The 16,231-nt window shown below is 40.5% G+C and overlaps 1 protein-coding gene and 1 long non-coding RNA gene across 2 annotated transcripts in view; one reads left to right on the top strand and one right to left on the bottom strand.

Annotated features, from left to right (window-relative positions):
* The window catches only part of LOC116090179, a 48,793-nt gene that overhangs the window by 27,072 nt on the left and 5,490 nt on the right, over positions 1 to 16,231 (bottom strand). The window lies entirely within an intron of this gene.
* On the top strand, positions 10,679 to 12,364 carry Rprm (reprimo, TP53 dependent G2 arrest mediator homolog). Its single transcript, XM_031370283.1, has one exon. The coding sequence runs from the start codon at positions 11,197 to 11,199 to the stop codon at positions 11,524 to 11,526; it is 330 nt and encodes a 109-aa protein (XP_031226143.1). The 5' UTR covers positions 10,679 to 11,196; the 3' UTR covers positions 11,527 to 12,364.

The raw sequence follows: 16,231 nt of genomic DNA, 5'->3' as shown, positions 1-16,231 counted from the left end.
CAGATAAACAGAGGAAAAATAGGAAAGAATCAAACAGGGTTTGTAGAGCAAACCAGAGAATGTTAAATAATACCACCAATATGGTAGATTGCCATTACTGATTTGTATATGTTGAACCAACCTTTCATCCCTGGTATGACCAACCTGGTTGTGACATATAATCTTCGCAATGAGATTTCAAATGTAATGTGTGAGTATTTTGCTATTTTTACATGTACATTCACTAAGGATAAGGATATTTTAATTTACATAAGGATGCAGAGATGGTTCACTATACAAAAATCCATTGACATAATCCACCATATAAACAAACTGAAAGAAAAAAATGACATAATTATCTCATCAGATACTAAAATGGCCTTTTGATAAAATCCAACACTCCTTCATATATTTCTCATTACAGTTTATTTAGTGTAATTTATGCTTGTTATGTTATAGGGTTTCAAATCATTAAAGACAACATTTTGGCATCACTACTAACATAAACTCTACTGTGGAATATATAATATCAAGTCATAGAAAACATTTATCAGTAGTGAAGATACTTAAAAATAAACTCTTGATTTACCAATGAATTTCTGGTCCATCCTGTCCCCCAAACTAAGGGTAGTGAAGCATATGAGATAAATGAACTTAAGGTATGTATGTCTCAGGATAGTGTCCTTGGTGTTAGTCATTCTACTGGTTCACCATCTCCTTCTTGTCTTTATTTTCCAAGCCTTGGCTTTCCTTCTGACACCACCATTCCTTCACTGACTCTGCTGGTTGAGTCTATCGAACTCTGACTTCTCAGTCTGTTAGAGCTGACACTATCAGGCAAAGACCATCCACAGATGTCATTAAGTTAATTTTCTGTTGTCCATCTATGGCAGGACATGCAGTCTATCTATTAAGAGTAGTTTTTTTCCCCAGTGAGACTCTCTTAGAGATAACTAGTTTTTCATTTGCAAGTGGTTATCATTTGGAGAGGGCTTCTGGGTTAGGGACAGAGCATGTGCCCATTTCTCCTTTCAGTGAAAGAGAAACTTATTCCCCCTTGATGAAGTTGTTGACCTGCGGAGGGAGCCACAGTGAAAATCAGTGTGGTAACTTTCAGAAAAGCAGGAAGACTTCTATATCATATAGTAATACCACTCCAGGGCTTATACCCTAAGGAATCTGCATCCATGTTATTGCTGCTCTGTTCACATGGTAAAAAATGGAGTCGACCAAGATGACAACCAATAGATGAATGGCTAATGAAAATGTCTTATTTGTGCACAATAGAAATGTATTCACCCATAAAGAAAAATGAAATTATGACAATTCTGAAGAACTTGTACAACTAAATATTATGAAAATATTATATTAAGTGAAGAAACCCAGGTTCAAAAGGAAAAAAAAGCCACATGTTCTCTCTCAAGCAGATTCTAGGTCCTAAACATTAAATCAGTGTATATAGGTGGGAATAAATGTGTATAGAAACAAGAAAATTAGAAAGGGGCCCATAAGAACCGGGAATGTGTTGAGGAAAGCAACAGCACATATGAGCTGGATATAAAAGGAATAGGGAGAATTAGTAAAGTGGAAAGGAAGAGAATGGGGGGGATGGAGAAACAGAGAAGGCATGAGGAGCATTGCATGTCAATTGAACATGTAGAGACACTGTTCTTGCATTGTTTCATCAAACCTATATTTACATTTATATTGCATTAGATATTAAAACAAAAAACAAAAAGATATGGACAATCAAACAATTCCAAATATTTTAAAAATCTAATAAACTTAGTGTACTTCAGATTCAGTACATAGTTTTTGAATACCTTGTATACTGGAAGTATCAAGGGAAACTAAGGGATATAAATATATGCATATACATATACACATGTGTGCATGTGTGTGTGTGTGTGTGCAACCATACAGAGAAACTCTAAAAGAGGAATCAGCCCTCAAGTACTGTAAAGAACTGTCCTTTGAAAGTTATCCATATTGAAGGTGGTTTATTATCTATGCTACCTTAAGTTGCCAAATACTTCCTTTACTTATCACAGATACTTAATATTGAATGGGAGAGGTGGATAGACATTTGTCCAAAAAAATTTACACAATCGATTAAAACTATTAAAAAGTAACCTTACATTTTTAGTTGCAAAATTTTCCTGAATTACTATTATTTTTTAACATGGAATATAATTCTCTGAAGTAAGAAAATGTCTTGTTTTTAAAGTGATCCAATATTAAAGAACTTGAATCCTGCTGAACAGTTTTTACCTCACAATAAAACATGAAAGTGACAAATGACCTTGGGAATATGAAAATTCTCATATTTGTGACTCCAAATATTTTCTAGAATTAGTAAATTCCATGGTTTAATGTGATTGTTGGAAATTAATAACCTGAGGTGCATATTTTGAAAAGCTAGACTATTTTTTACTTCATTTTTTCTGCTCTTTTAAACAAAACCAAAGAAACATTTTCGTTGTACAATTCAATACTCATCCATTATTTAGCTGAAACAAACAGAAGAAAACTTAGAAGAAATTTCATGTGTACAGTGAGTTTTCTGCTTTGCTTTAAGGTTTCCTAAGGGTTTAGTGTTGCTTTGTTTCTATTATTTAAGGTTCCTCCAAGAGAAATGTCTCAAAAGCATAGTCTTAGTTGAATTCAGGGTTTGGTGATCTTGATGAAACTACAGAAAGGCAAGGTTATGGGTGAAATGTTAGTTTGTCAATGAGGATTTAAAAAATTCTATTAATTTTTAATCTTCCTGTTTGCTCCCTTTCCTCCACGTGTGTGTGGTGCTTCCAAAAACAATTCAATCAAAACTCACACTCACATGCATGACTAGTTGGATTCTCACTTTAATTACTAAGTATCAGCTGAGTATGGAGGCTCATGCCTAAAACCCCAGTACTCTGGGGCCTGAATAAGAGGATCACTGCTTGTTTTCATAAAGTTTTCATTAAAACTATATCATCCCTTAGAAAAAATTTCAGTTTGAATGGTTTGAAAGTATGCAACAAGAAAAGACACAATCACTTACTCTAATATTTAAAACTAACTCTAATTTTATATACTATTTTAATATATTTGTTGAAATTTCATAAATGTACAAAATGTATTTTGGTCTGACTTATCATCTAGTATCTCCCTGACCCAGCTCTATCCAGGACCCACCAACCTATTTCCCTTCTGATTTTGTATCTTTTCCTATTACTCTTATCATTGCCTTCTTGTATAGTTAGTGCTGACCATGTGTAGATGGCTGTGTGTCTACCTATTGAGGCATAAGCAACCTGGGTAAAGTAGGAGAACCCCATGTCCCCACCACTAGCTGAGGAGCTACTGGCAGATTATGACTCTCTGTTAAGGGAGGAAGAGGATATGGCCATTGATGCAATATTTGAACCCCTAAAGTTGAAAGCAGGATAGAACTGTGGGTATAAACACAAATATTAAGAAGGTAATTTAACAGTATGACCAAATAGTGAAAGATCATCAGTCATTTTCTTACACCTAGGGTTTTGTGTGTTCTCTACTCCACAGTCAGAGGCTTTTGACCAAGTTTATGGTATCAGAAGTAAAATTGCTCTTGTGAAGTGAGCCTCAAATCTGACCAGAACACAGTTGGTTATCTCCATAACTACCATGCCACTGTTGCACTGTGGATACAACTCACTGGGCAAGATGATATTGTACCGTGTAGGGTCAAGTGTTGGGCAAGTCATTGGTGTCATTTATCTCCAGAAGCCGACATGGCACCTTTCAGTGCTACGAGAACTAGCTATCAGGAAGAGAGTCAAACTGATTTCTCTGTGTTCTGCAAACAAAGTGTGCGATGTCTTCAGCAATAGAGTCTTAACATTTAGCTGTAGTGGATAACTGAGAACAATGGTGATGTTATTTTTGGATGCCTCCTAAGCACACCCCACCAATAATTCATAAAGAAGTATCTACTTTTCTCTGAGATTTTTATTGACTGACACTTTGGTTGTGAACACTTAAAACTGTCTTTATAAAAAGTTAAGCTTTGCCTAAAATTTTTTTGTGTCTAATCTCTTTTCATAATGGCCTGTATTAATAAATGTGTAGGTGGTTTTAGCATTCATTTTGAATGATAAAATGTTCCAGCCTCTTGACTGACATCCAAAGTTTTCTTTTTTTTTAAAGAAAGAGGTATTTGATATAATAACAACCCCATTCCTCTTTTAGCAGTACCTCTTTTATCTCATCTTAAGCTACTCTATTTAATAGTACTGATGCTATAGATCAAGTAACATAAAAAATAGAAATTTATTATACATAGTTTTGGAGGCTAAGACAGTCAAGATAAAGGATAAGTCAGTGTTTGGAGAGCTTCCTGCTGGATTATGATATACCTGCAAAAAAAGGAGTAAGAGTGAATATTACTATCCTCATCCACATGACAGAAGCATATTTTAAACCTCCTCTTTCTAATACCAGTGCATTAACAACTCCTGAACTATCAGGTAACATTAATTTTATTCTATGCCTCCTATCATTGAGACTTGTCTTAGATGTCTTGGAGACATACCATGCAGAACTTACATGAATTTCAACAATGTCATTCAATGAGCTCTCTAGAGACAAAAATTCAAGGTATGATTTCCATAGATCACCATCTATGGAAATTACCTGATTATGATCTATGCTGATTACCTGATTCCAGAGCCATCAAAGATACAATTTGAAGAGTAGGTCATGGAGTTTGTTGGTGACAGCAAAAGGGAAAGTGGGTCACCTACCAGCCTAAAAAAAGAATCATTTGTGAAGCACTATGAGAGCCCTACTTGGAGCATTGTATTATAGCTATGGATTGCTGAGAAATGCTGAGTGATGAAAGGAATTCCTGCCAGAAGGTTGAGTCACTGCTCGGTGTATAAGAGTGTGTCATTCAGAAGGCAGAGACAGACTGCAAAAGAGCAACAGCAGAGAGAAATCATGAAGAATCACTGGGTAGAAATGTCCTCTGTAGACATTTTAGTCAGATTGACCTTATGGACAGAATCCCTTTTCCAGAACGTGTTAAGTACAACTGGAAAAAAAAAAAAAAGGACAACAAATTGAGTGTTCAAGTTATGCACACTGACATTAGTGCAATGCAAAATCAAGTTACAGAAAGTAGTAGTCATTTCCTTGAGCTATCTGGAAACAACAGTATGACTCATTTAACATTCAAGGCACATCATTTTATACTCTACCCAGTTTCACCTATCATATTTCCCCTTGGCATTGCCTACAAGGATTCTTTGTAATGCAAACATCTGGGATATATGAACATCTGGAATTTCTTTGGCTCTGCTGCTCAAACCATTGTCACCCTGTAACTGTAGTTCATTTGCAACATCCTCATGAACATCTTCCTAGTACCCAATCTAGATTCAACTATCTTCAGATGAGTCCTGTAAGACTTCCCACAGACCACAGTAACTGCCTGTTTTCTGATATACTTTTTCAATTTCTGGAAGATAAAGACTATCTCTTAGTCCTACCTGTCTAGATAATATTATGCACAAAAAGATGCTGTATAAATGATTTCAAATTAAGTACTGCAATTATCATAAAGATCTTCAAGGAAAGGAGAAATGATGGAAAGTTGATAAAACTGAGCAGTGAATGGTGCTAGCAAACTGCCCAAGGTATCTAATCACTCTGATCTAACATTTTCAATAGCAGAATACCAGATGTGCATACAGGAACTGTTGGACTTTTAGAGTCACAATAAGTGTGCAAAACAGAAATACTGCTACTTCTGGTTGATATCCAGAAATGGCAACTCTTATTTGTTTTCTATAAGTATATCTGAAGTTTGCAGAAGACAAAAGTCTCTCTCAGCTCAGATATAAAAGTGTAAACTGGATACTGTAGAATTTGTTTCCCTTTATAGCTTCCAAGATGATTTCTCCTATATGCTTAAAATGAAAGCATTATCAATTTACTGAAGTAAAATACAAACACATGTCTAGTAGAATTAGAAAATACAAAGTCTGCCACAGATTAAGTAAATGGAGGCTGAAAACTGGATAAATTGTCACTTTCATGCCTCTTTGGGGCCACCTGCTTCTCTCCTGCTAAAACTGTTAGTCTCCTGTTTCTTTAATATGGGGAAGAATGGCACAAAAGGCTTTCAGCAGCTCAGTGACTTTTTCTCCTTAAACTATGCATATTTTAAAGAGTGGGCAGAAAATCAGAATGAAATACAGACAAAATTCTGTGAAGCCAAAAGAAAAATAAAGGCGCATATCTAAAAGCAAGCTTGTAAATTCATCATGTGTGCATGCTAAATTGATAAATCATTTATAAGTCAAAGTATTCTTTATGTCCTATTGATTCAATGAACATTTGAAATTAGGGAATGTAGCTAATTTGTAAAGTATTTAATGCATAAAGTCCTGGGTTCAGTTCTCCAGGAACATGTAAAGCCAGGCATGGTGACACATACCTTTTTGTAATGAAGCATTTGGAAGGTGGATTTCAGAAGTTCAGGGCCATTCTCTACTAGGTAGTGAGTTTGAAGCTGCCCTGTGGTATATGACATCTTCTTAAAAACAAGCATGCAAACACCTTACAAATATTTGAGATTCACACAACGTTCAAAGACATTAGTGCGAGTGCTATGGTTTGATAAAAGTGTCCTCATATGCTGGTTACTTCTATTTAACGTGTACCTACAAGTGTTTAAGATCATGAAACTATACTTTTGGAATTAAGAAAACAACATGTGTAAGATTGTAATGACAGAAGAAACAAAAAATAGGAAGAGCAGCAATCTTCAGGCTATGGGAGTGACAGATGATTCATAGTGGGTATTTTTTTATATACTTTCCAAACTGCATGATTTATGTTAACTCTAATCAAAATATTTGGAATTTTCATTAGGATAAAACCCATAAAACTTACCACTGTAACAATTCTATGTGTATAATTAAGTGGCATTAAGTACATTCATATTATTGTGAAAACATCACCACTGTTCATTCAGAAATTTTAATCTTTCCCAGCAGAGACTATTCATCAAACATTAACCCTCCATTATTTCCTCTGCCCAACACTTGGTTACCTGCTTCACTTTTCATGTATTGAGATATGTGGTACTTAATTGTTTTTTTGTTTGTTTGTTTTTTCAAGACAGGGTTTCTCTTTGTAGCCTTGGCTGTCCTGGAACTCACTCTGTAGACCAAGCTGGCCTCGAACTCACGAATCCTCCTGCCTCTGCCTCCCAATTGCTGGGATTAAAGGCGTGCGCCACCACCGTTCAGCTGGTACTTAATCTTTAAGTACCACATATAAATGTTATCATGAAGCAGTTGTTTGTCTTCTCTCTCTCTCTCTCTCTCTCTTTCTCTCTCTCTCTTATTTCTTTCTCTTTCTTTCTTTCTTTCTTTTTTTCTTTCTTTTTGTTCTGATATGTCCTTAAAAGTGTTGCCTTGGTCATGATGTCTGTTCACAGCAGTAAAACTCTAAGACAGAAGTTGTACCAGGGACTATTGCTGTGATACACCTGACCAATGTTCTTGTTTGGAAGAATGTAGATTTTGAAACTTAGGATTCGGAAATCATTGGAATACTTGAATTGGGGCTGACTTACAGGTTCAGAGGTTCAGTCCAGTATTCTCAGGGTGGGAACATGGCAACATTCAGTCAGCCAAGGTACAGGAGGGGCTGAGAGTTCTACATCTTCATTTGAACTTCCAGTCAGCTAGGATGAGGGTATTAAAGCCCATGCCCACAGTGACACACCTACTCCAACAAGGCCACACCTCCTAATAGTGCCACTTTCTGGGCCAAGCGTATACAAACCATCACTATTGATATAAATAAAGAAGTAAAATTATGGGGGAAGTGTTCATGCTGTGAGGGGATTTGAGGGTCAGTCTAAGGCTTATGTGTTTGCCTTTCATCATATGTTTGGTGCCTCGGGAACTTTCATTGCTTTATTTCAGCTTCCTTCTTGGTTTTTAGACCTTGAGTCTATTACTATGAATGACTCCTATGTATGAGCTCTTCTCCTTTATCTTACTTACATTGTGAAAAACAGTGTAATTTATTTAAGAAAAGTGCTTGCCCCAAAGCAATAAACATCCTTTTAGTGTCTGATGCACTGTTTAAATGTCTACTTGATATTTTCATAATGCACAAAGCACCAAGGAAAAAGGGTTTGGATACTGAAAGTGTCTGGTCTTCCCTCAAGGCTATCCAAAGTACGGATTATAACTGCCATCAACATTGGCCTAGACTGTCCTGGGAGAATTTATTACATGCTACTGATGTACTTTTCAGAAAGAGCTAGCAAGTGATTCTGTCCTTGCACAATACTTGAAATATTAAGCAGTTAGCTCTCAGGAACACAAACTTACTTCACCAAAGCCGAAGTAGTGGTAGATATATACAAATGAGTCCTTCTAGGTATCAAAACCTTTCCATTAAAGTGAATTATTACTGGACAGTGGTGGCACAGACCTTTGATCCCAACAGCAGAAAGGCAGAGGCAGGTGGAACTCTGTGAGTTCGAGGCTGGCCTGGTCTACAGATAGAGTTCTAGGACACCCACAACTACATGCAAAACCCTGCCTTTGGGCAAAAAATGTGAATCACCAGTCCAACTCCCAGCCAAATCATCATTTATTTCCCTGGAAATCAAGTTCAGTTATATGGATATTTCCTAAATGTTGCTATGCCACGGCTCCTAAGACTTTCCACAAAACAGGTAAAGGTAATACTCTATGGGGGAAACTCTACACTAAAAACAGGAAAAAGAAAGAAAAGCATGGTTCTCGTGGGTTTTGTTGTTGTTGTTGTTGTTTGGGGGGTTGTTTGTTTTGTTTTGTTTGATAGAAAGAAAATACCTTATTAGCTCAGACCTCTTTTGTGCTAATAGGAAGTGACAGAGCAAGCTTTGTGCTAACTGGATTTGTAGTTCATTTCTATTTAACTACTAAGACAATTTTACTGAACAAAATCATAGGGCTGGGGAATAAAAGGAACAAAAGCATAGATCTGTGCTATCTTATGGAGAAGGATAGGCACTGCCTTCCACTTCGGGGGTTTGTGTCTGGTTAGTAGTTACATCTGAAAGAAAGGAAAGAAAATCTGTGCTTCCCAACTTCTTCTGATGATATTTTCTCAAATATGAGGTTTGGCTTTATGATCCATTAATAAAAAATTTGACATATATATATATATGATTTATATACAGAATTTATATACAGTATCTGATTTTATATATTGTATATAATATACGTATTATATACATATACATGTATAATGCACATATGTGTATATATACACATATACACACAGATATATGTATATATAAAATATGAAAACTAGAGTTACTAAGCCAAGAGAAGTATGGCTAAGTCCCGGGAGCCTGGTTCTTTGCTGTTCACACCTCCCTCACCTCCCTATTCCCAATAATAAAAGCATTAGATAGCTAGAACATACTGAAGCTTCCAGAAAAAAAAAAGTCCTGCCTAAAAGGCACTCCTTTGTGCTTGAGGGATGGCAACACATTAAAAGGATACCAATAATGCCAATACATTAAGAGGACCTGAATGTGTAATGGATGATTCTTACAGGGGGAATTTAACAAGCAAGCATGGTGTAACTTGAAGGCTCTGCGCATGCCTATCATCACCAAATGCAGGATTCTAAGGCTTTGATTGATCGACTCAAGGACAGTCTGAGCTGCTTACCAGTCCTCTCCCCACCTCCATACCCAACAGAGCCCAGCTCCAATATCTCCATAGAGAAGTTATAAAAGTATTCTTTCAAAAGTTTGACTGAACTTCAACCTCTCATTTTCAGCCATTATAACAGAAAGTAGAGCACAAAGAAAGACGAGAACTGGGGGGTGGGGGTGGGGTGGGGGCGGAGAAGAGGGAATCCTGTATATTCTGGAGTCTAAAACGAAGTGTAAGTGGCCTGTGTGTAAGACTCCTCTGTTAGAACTTAGAACTGACAACAGTCTCTATGAACTGAGCGTCCGCAGCTCTCTGAAATGTCTGCAGATTGCCTTGTGGTGAGGAAGGAATGGTGGGTGGGAGCGTCAGCTTCAGGAGAGAGCCGCCCAGCTGCTGGCCGGCATTCTAGGTGATGGATGTGGATGAGCAATTCCCTTAAACCACTGATTTTCTGCCAAAGACAGAAAACACTGGAAGCTCATCCAAAAACTCCTCTGCAATTAAATGCAATGAAGTGGTTTGGTCATTCTGTCCACCTCCCTTAACAGAGAGGTGACCCTGTTCTTGGCAACCACCTCCACACACAAACCACAAAGAGAGTACCTCCTTAGTCCTGTGCTTTGCCTGGGCCTCACACAGTTTACTGCAAACCCTGCTTTACTACACATGTAACAGCTTTCCAAGTAAGGTGAGGATGCAGCTCTTCTATAATTTCTAAGGTTTTCCTCCATTCTTCCTTCCTTAAAACAACAATAACATCAGCAACACTCCCTACCCCCCAAAAAAGGAAGGGGAAAGAGAATTCCCAGTCCTCCCACCTGCCTTGTCTTCTGAGGCTCCACTAGAAAGCTTACAAGAACAGGCAGCAGCCAAACATAGGCAGTGGGCCAGTACCTTGACCAGCGCCATCTGGTACCTGGCCACTTTACATCTGCTCAGAGGTGAGAGGGGTGGTTTCGAAGGACACACTTAAGAGCGGGTGTGATCCGGGTCCTCTGCAACTTTCAGCCTTTCTCTCCAAGTTCTTCACTTGTTCTTCACAACAGGAGTGCATAGTGACCTCTGCCTAGCCTTTGGAATTGCAGAAGGCACAAAGCCTGCTAGGGTTTAGCTCTTCTTCGTCGCTCCGCCAAGCCGAACGGACGTAGAGAGGCTCTATCACCAGCAGGGGTCGCTGTTCGCTAGGAGCAGCAGCCGGGCCACCGCCACGGCCCGCGCCTCCCACGGCCCCTCCGGCCCAACCCGCCAAGTTCCAAGAGCTCCCAGTCGAGCGAGCGCCGGGAACGAGCACTGCCTGGGCAGCACACGGCGCACACGAGCCAGCTTGTGGCGCGCCCTGAAGAGGTTCTTGAGACACTTAACGGACCTGGGACTTTGAAAGGAAGACTCAGGAGCCCCGCGCGCACAAGTGATCAAGCCAGCGCTCCACCGGGCACCTGTTCGTCCCGCACTACAGCCACTCTGGTCCCCACCCTTCCGATCCTCGCCTTCCCGGCGCCTGCTTCCTCCCGTGATGAATTCAGTGCTGGGCAACCAGACCGACGTGGCTGGCCTGTTCCTGGCCAACAGTAGCGAGGCGCTGGAGCGCGCGGTGCGCTGCTGCACCCAGGCGTCGGTGGTGACCGACGATGGCTTCGCGGAGGGCGGCCCCGACGAGCGCAGCCTGTACATCATGCGCGTGGTGCAGATCGCTGTCATGTGTGTGCTCTCGCTCACTGTGGTTTTTGGCATCTTCTTCCTTGGCTGTAACCTGCTCATCAAGTCCGAAGGCATGATCAACTTCCTAGTGAAGGACCGGAGGCCGTCTAAAGAGGTTGAGGCAGTGGTCGTGGGACCCTACTGAGTGGCCCTCGGGTCGCCTTCCGCACCTCCGCCAGCCGCGATGCTCCCCTCACCATCACGGACCGAGCAACGCAAACCTGTCGGAGTCAGTCTTTTCTCTTGACTTCTGCCTTTGGGGAAAAAGTGACCGATTTCTGATCGCTCTTCGAAAGGCCCCAAGCAAGACTGTAGACGAGGAGCTCCCAGACTTCGGGACTCAGCAGCAGGTGGCAAAAGCAGGGCGCAGAACTTGGGATACGGGGAGATGGTACCCGGCGGAGAAGGCCCCTTTCCACCTGCAGGTGGGCTCAGCATTGGGGACAACTTGAGAGGCCGAGCAAGGCGGGGTGTGGATGGGTGTGTATTCCCAGGCACCAGTAGCCCAGTGACTGGAAAAAGTGACTGTTTCTACGCCACGCTGCAGACCTAATTGGGAACATAGATGCGTGTGGGTTTTGCGCCTGCTAGGAGAGTGAAACTTTGATCGATAGTAACCTGTGGTTTTAAGGGATTTGTGTTAGTTTGCTTGAATAGAAATATTTGATAAGTCTTTTGAGCCCTAGTGGCCTGTTTGCCTGCCTGCGGGTTAGGGGCTTTGTGATTCTGGGAGAACGGGTGGGGGGAGGGGATCCTGAGACTGTGAATGGGGTAAGTGCTTTCTTTTAGTGCATTTCCAGCTGGGTCTTTATGGGTGGCTAGCGCTCCAGCTAAGCCCAGCACAAAGATTCAGAGTAGAATTCTTAGCTTGTGTCTGCACGGTTTACGCCACAAAAGTGCTCTTGATATCCGTGACACCGTTTGACTTTTTTCTTATTTAACATTTCCTTAATAAATGCAACCTTTAAGTGTTTTGTTTCTGGCCTCCTGGTAGTCATTCTATTCTCCTGTTGGAGGGGAAAGTCCGCTGCGCAGCTTCTGGGTCCCAGCCAGGAGGTTTCGCCTGGCTGGAGCTGCGATTCCACCTTAGATCCTTGGAGGGGAGAAGGGGCCTGACAGAGAGCCCAGGGATTTGTGACACACACGAAGCCCCAGTCATAAAAGCCATCTCGAAAACAGCGGCCTTTGTTTTCTCGCATATTTATGACATTAAATTTCATTTCGTTTCGAATGTCAGGTAGGTTCTCGCGGGAAATCTATACTTCCGTGCCAGGCTCCTCGGGGAACTCTAGGTTAGCCCGCTAATGAAAGGAGGAGACAGGCAAGCCAGTCTTCAGGGAGAGCATCTTTCCCCTACCCACGTCAGCAGGAAGGCACGGGATGCTGCTCCAGAAAAAGAAAAGTACAGATTCCCAGGAAAAGTAGCTGTCAAAAGTTCACAATAGCAGCCAGGGTAAGACATTGTCCTCAAGTCAGGAGTGGCTTCGTTGTTTTTGATGTATTATGGTTTCTAGAGAAAGGAGGATAAGAGAGCATGAAGAAATGACAAATGTTTGAGGTGATGAATTAATCATGGATACATGTATTAAAGCATTATATTGTGTCCTGTTAATATATGCAATCCATCAATTAAGGAAAAATAATACACACACACATACAGACAGACAGAGAGAGAAAGAGAGAGGGAGAGAGAGAGAGAGAGAGAGAGAGAGAGAGAGAGCTCTCTGGATATCTGTCTGCATCTTCAGTCATTAGACTTGGGCAAGGCAGAGGACTCAAAGAAGTTAGGAGGATACTACTACAAACCAAACTAGAACACACGGCTGGAATAGCTATAGATTAGATGGGGGCCACAGACACATTTAGGGCCCGGAAACTGAACAACGTTAAAAGAAGGGCCTAAGAAACAACTCAAAGGTTCCAATAGTTTGAATTTCAACCCAAACAAAGGTTTGAGAGGTTTTTCTTCCTGTCTTATTTTCTACCAGGATACTGTATTAATGGAAAAAATGCAAAAATTTCATAATCTGCAATAGTACCAAGAACTAGAAATACAATGTCCCATTTTTACAGAAAGAAATGTTTACACTAACATGGCCTGTACTTCAAAGGCTCGGTTCCTCTCAGAGGCAACCTTACTAGGAATTGTAGCCTAGGGTATTTGTGTTTTAATGTTAACAGTGTGAGAGATAAGTGCACTAAGTGAACACAGGCACACACACACACAGAGGGAGAGAGAGAGAGACAGAGAGAGAGAGAGACAGAGACAGAGACAGAGAATGTTTGGTCTTTTTTGTCTTTTTTACAGAGAAGGTTTGACTGTTTCTTTTCTTGTGTAGAAATAGTAGGGCCCACATTCAACAGGTAGGAAGGAGGACAGCTTCCATTTGTTAATGTGTGGGAGAGGAAATAAGACAGTGGTCTTATTTTGTAGGCAGTTTCTGTGGCACCAAGTGAGTCTGATGCCTCCATGTCCCAGAGAAATACAAATCACTGCAATGAATTTATCTTGTAACAAGTCGGGCATCTCATACTTAACTCTTGCATGTTGATAGCTGAAGCACCCACTGAGGGTCAGTCTGTCCGGGGGGATTTATGAGCTTACCATAGTATGTTCAGGGTTCTGGAACTAAGGATTTGCACTGAAAACACATCTGCTAGAGGTACTAGAAATCTTTCTTTATAGTCAAATGTGTTCAAAATGCATGCTCACAGCTAGCTCCAGAGTAGGAAAGGCATTAACCCTTCAAGGCAATATAAAATTCTTTGCATGAAACAGGTTTTTATTGAAAACAAAAGTCTTAAAAATTGAGAAAATAGCTCTCCTATGATTGAGGGCAACCAATGTCACCTCTGCCTTCCTCTTCTTAATAACTCTTTACTCTTCCTACATCTTCCCTATACCTCAGCAGACCATACACTTTCATCTCTCCATCCATATCTGTTCTTTGCACTTTGGGTACTGTGATTGTGAAATAAAACAGAACCTGTAAAGATTAGTGCTTAGCTAGAATGGCTATAGGAGCAGAGTGTTAGGATCCATGATCGGTGCATTTCTGGGAAATGCAATCTGAAATACAGAGCTCTGGAGACAGTCCCATGCCAACAACCTTTCTCTTCAGGTCACATCCATCTGTTATTTAGAGATGCCAAGTGGCTCTGTTTTTTATAAGTGAAGCTAGAAGCTTTTTACACACCCTCTTCCCTGGTGGCCACCCAGCAACCACTTTTCCAGATCCACTCCACTCCTCCTACTGTCTTTGGATCTCTGTGTTTTTCATTCGAACAAACACGTTAAATGAAACTTTTAGTCCTGCCCGGAGTTTATGGTGTGTTTTTCTTTTATTACCAAGAAGCTTTCAGGAAAATGGGTTTTAAACTGTATTCTCCATTTCACCTAAGAAATCAATGTTAGCCTAAGGAGACTGAGAAGTGAGAAGGTAAATACAGACAAGGATATCTGCTGTTCCAGGCTTATATCTACTATGTGGCCAGAAATGATGGAGAGGTAACAGGTCAGGTGGCAGGGTGCCACTCAGTTTTCTGTAAAGAGCTTCCTTGATCTGTTCAGCCCAAGGGGGACTTACCTGGTAAGTTCCAAAGCCTTTCTAGAACGACAGCAGGAGAGAGCAGAGGGTTTCATGAAATGTAGTTGGCAGGTGCGCAGAATTTCAGGCTAACACATATAGCCACTGCCGTCTAAGCCTAATTTAGTGATCTCCACCGAAGCAACCTATCCTAGCTGATACATTTTACTTTTTTCTAAGGTCTGAAGATGGATCAAGGACTTAAGTGCTGTTTACCTTGAGGGAATTCAGAGCAGAGGTGACCCAGCTGTATTGAGTTTGAAGTCAAGGTTGCTGTAGTGAATAATCCATGACTTCTGACCCCCAATCTACTTGGTTTCTCTGTGGCCCTGAGTCAATCTGTATCTTCTTGTCTTATTCAAGGAAGGGCACGGATTAGAACTTTGGGCTCATGTTGGTCCCTCAGCTGCTGGGTGGCCTCAAGGAGGGTTGATTCTAGAGGGATATTTCAATTCTTTTGAATTAATTTGCTTTACATTTTCAAGATGCTTTGTAAATCTCCAATATGTGTCTTAAAATGCATCTTGTTTTCTAGTTTGGTGTTTTCAGAACTTCTTTTCTTCCCCCAAACCAAGGACTTATCCATTTGAGGCACATTATTTTAAATAATCAAGGCAAAATTCAGACAGTTCACCCGATGTCACTGAATGAGAGAGGGGAGAGGGAGGGAGAGAGAGAGAAAGAAAGAGAGAGAGAGAGAGAGAGGGAGAGAGATGGAGGGAGAGGGAGGGAGAGGGAGAGGGAGAGAGACAGAGAGACAGAGACAGAGACAGAGACAGAGAACTCTCAGGAACTGGGGGTCAAGTTGGTCTTCTAAGTACTCATTCAAACAAGAATGCACGGTTTCTGATAGTACTTCTTCTGTGTTAAAGACAAATTAATAGCCGTTTTTTCTTCCCCAGAATATTTTTTCCTTTTGAGTTTGGGCAACAGCATACAACAGCTGTTCCAAACTCCAGCTTTTATAATTGTCATATTTGGGGGAGGGGAGTAGGGGGATTATAATGCCACGAAAGAATTCCAGGTTTCAGTTTGTTAAGATCCAAGCCTAGTTTAAAAGTCTATTGAAGCAGTAAGTCTGTGGCAATCTCCAAAACAGAAATCAATACATCTTTTATCCACCTGCCAAATCCCATTTAGACATGTGCACAAAAGCTCAAACAGGATATGTTTTAAAGTCCGCTCCAGCAGTAATTGATTCCTAACATCTGCATTTAAATGCTTCGTGACTATTTGTTTTCATGGCCCACTTTACATTCTAGG

Source organism: Mastomys coucha, unplaced genomic scaffold (assembly GCF_008632895.1).
Source record: "Mastomys coucha isolate ucsf_1 unplaced genomic scaffold, UCSF_Mcou_1 pScaffold15, whole genome shotgun sequence".
NCBI classification, from domain to species: Eukaryota; Metazoa; Chordata; class Mammalia; order Rodentia; family Muridae; genus Mastomys; species Mastomys coucha.
This window is presented reverse-complemented; position numbering and strand designations above follow the sequence as displayed.

Bases quoted from the DNA above. Each gene is read 5' to 3' on its own strand.
- Rprm (XM_031370283.1), top strand. From the start codon at position 11,197: ATGAATTCAGTGCTGGGCAACCAGACCGACGTGGCTGGCCTGTTCCTG.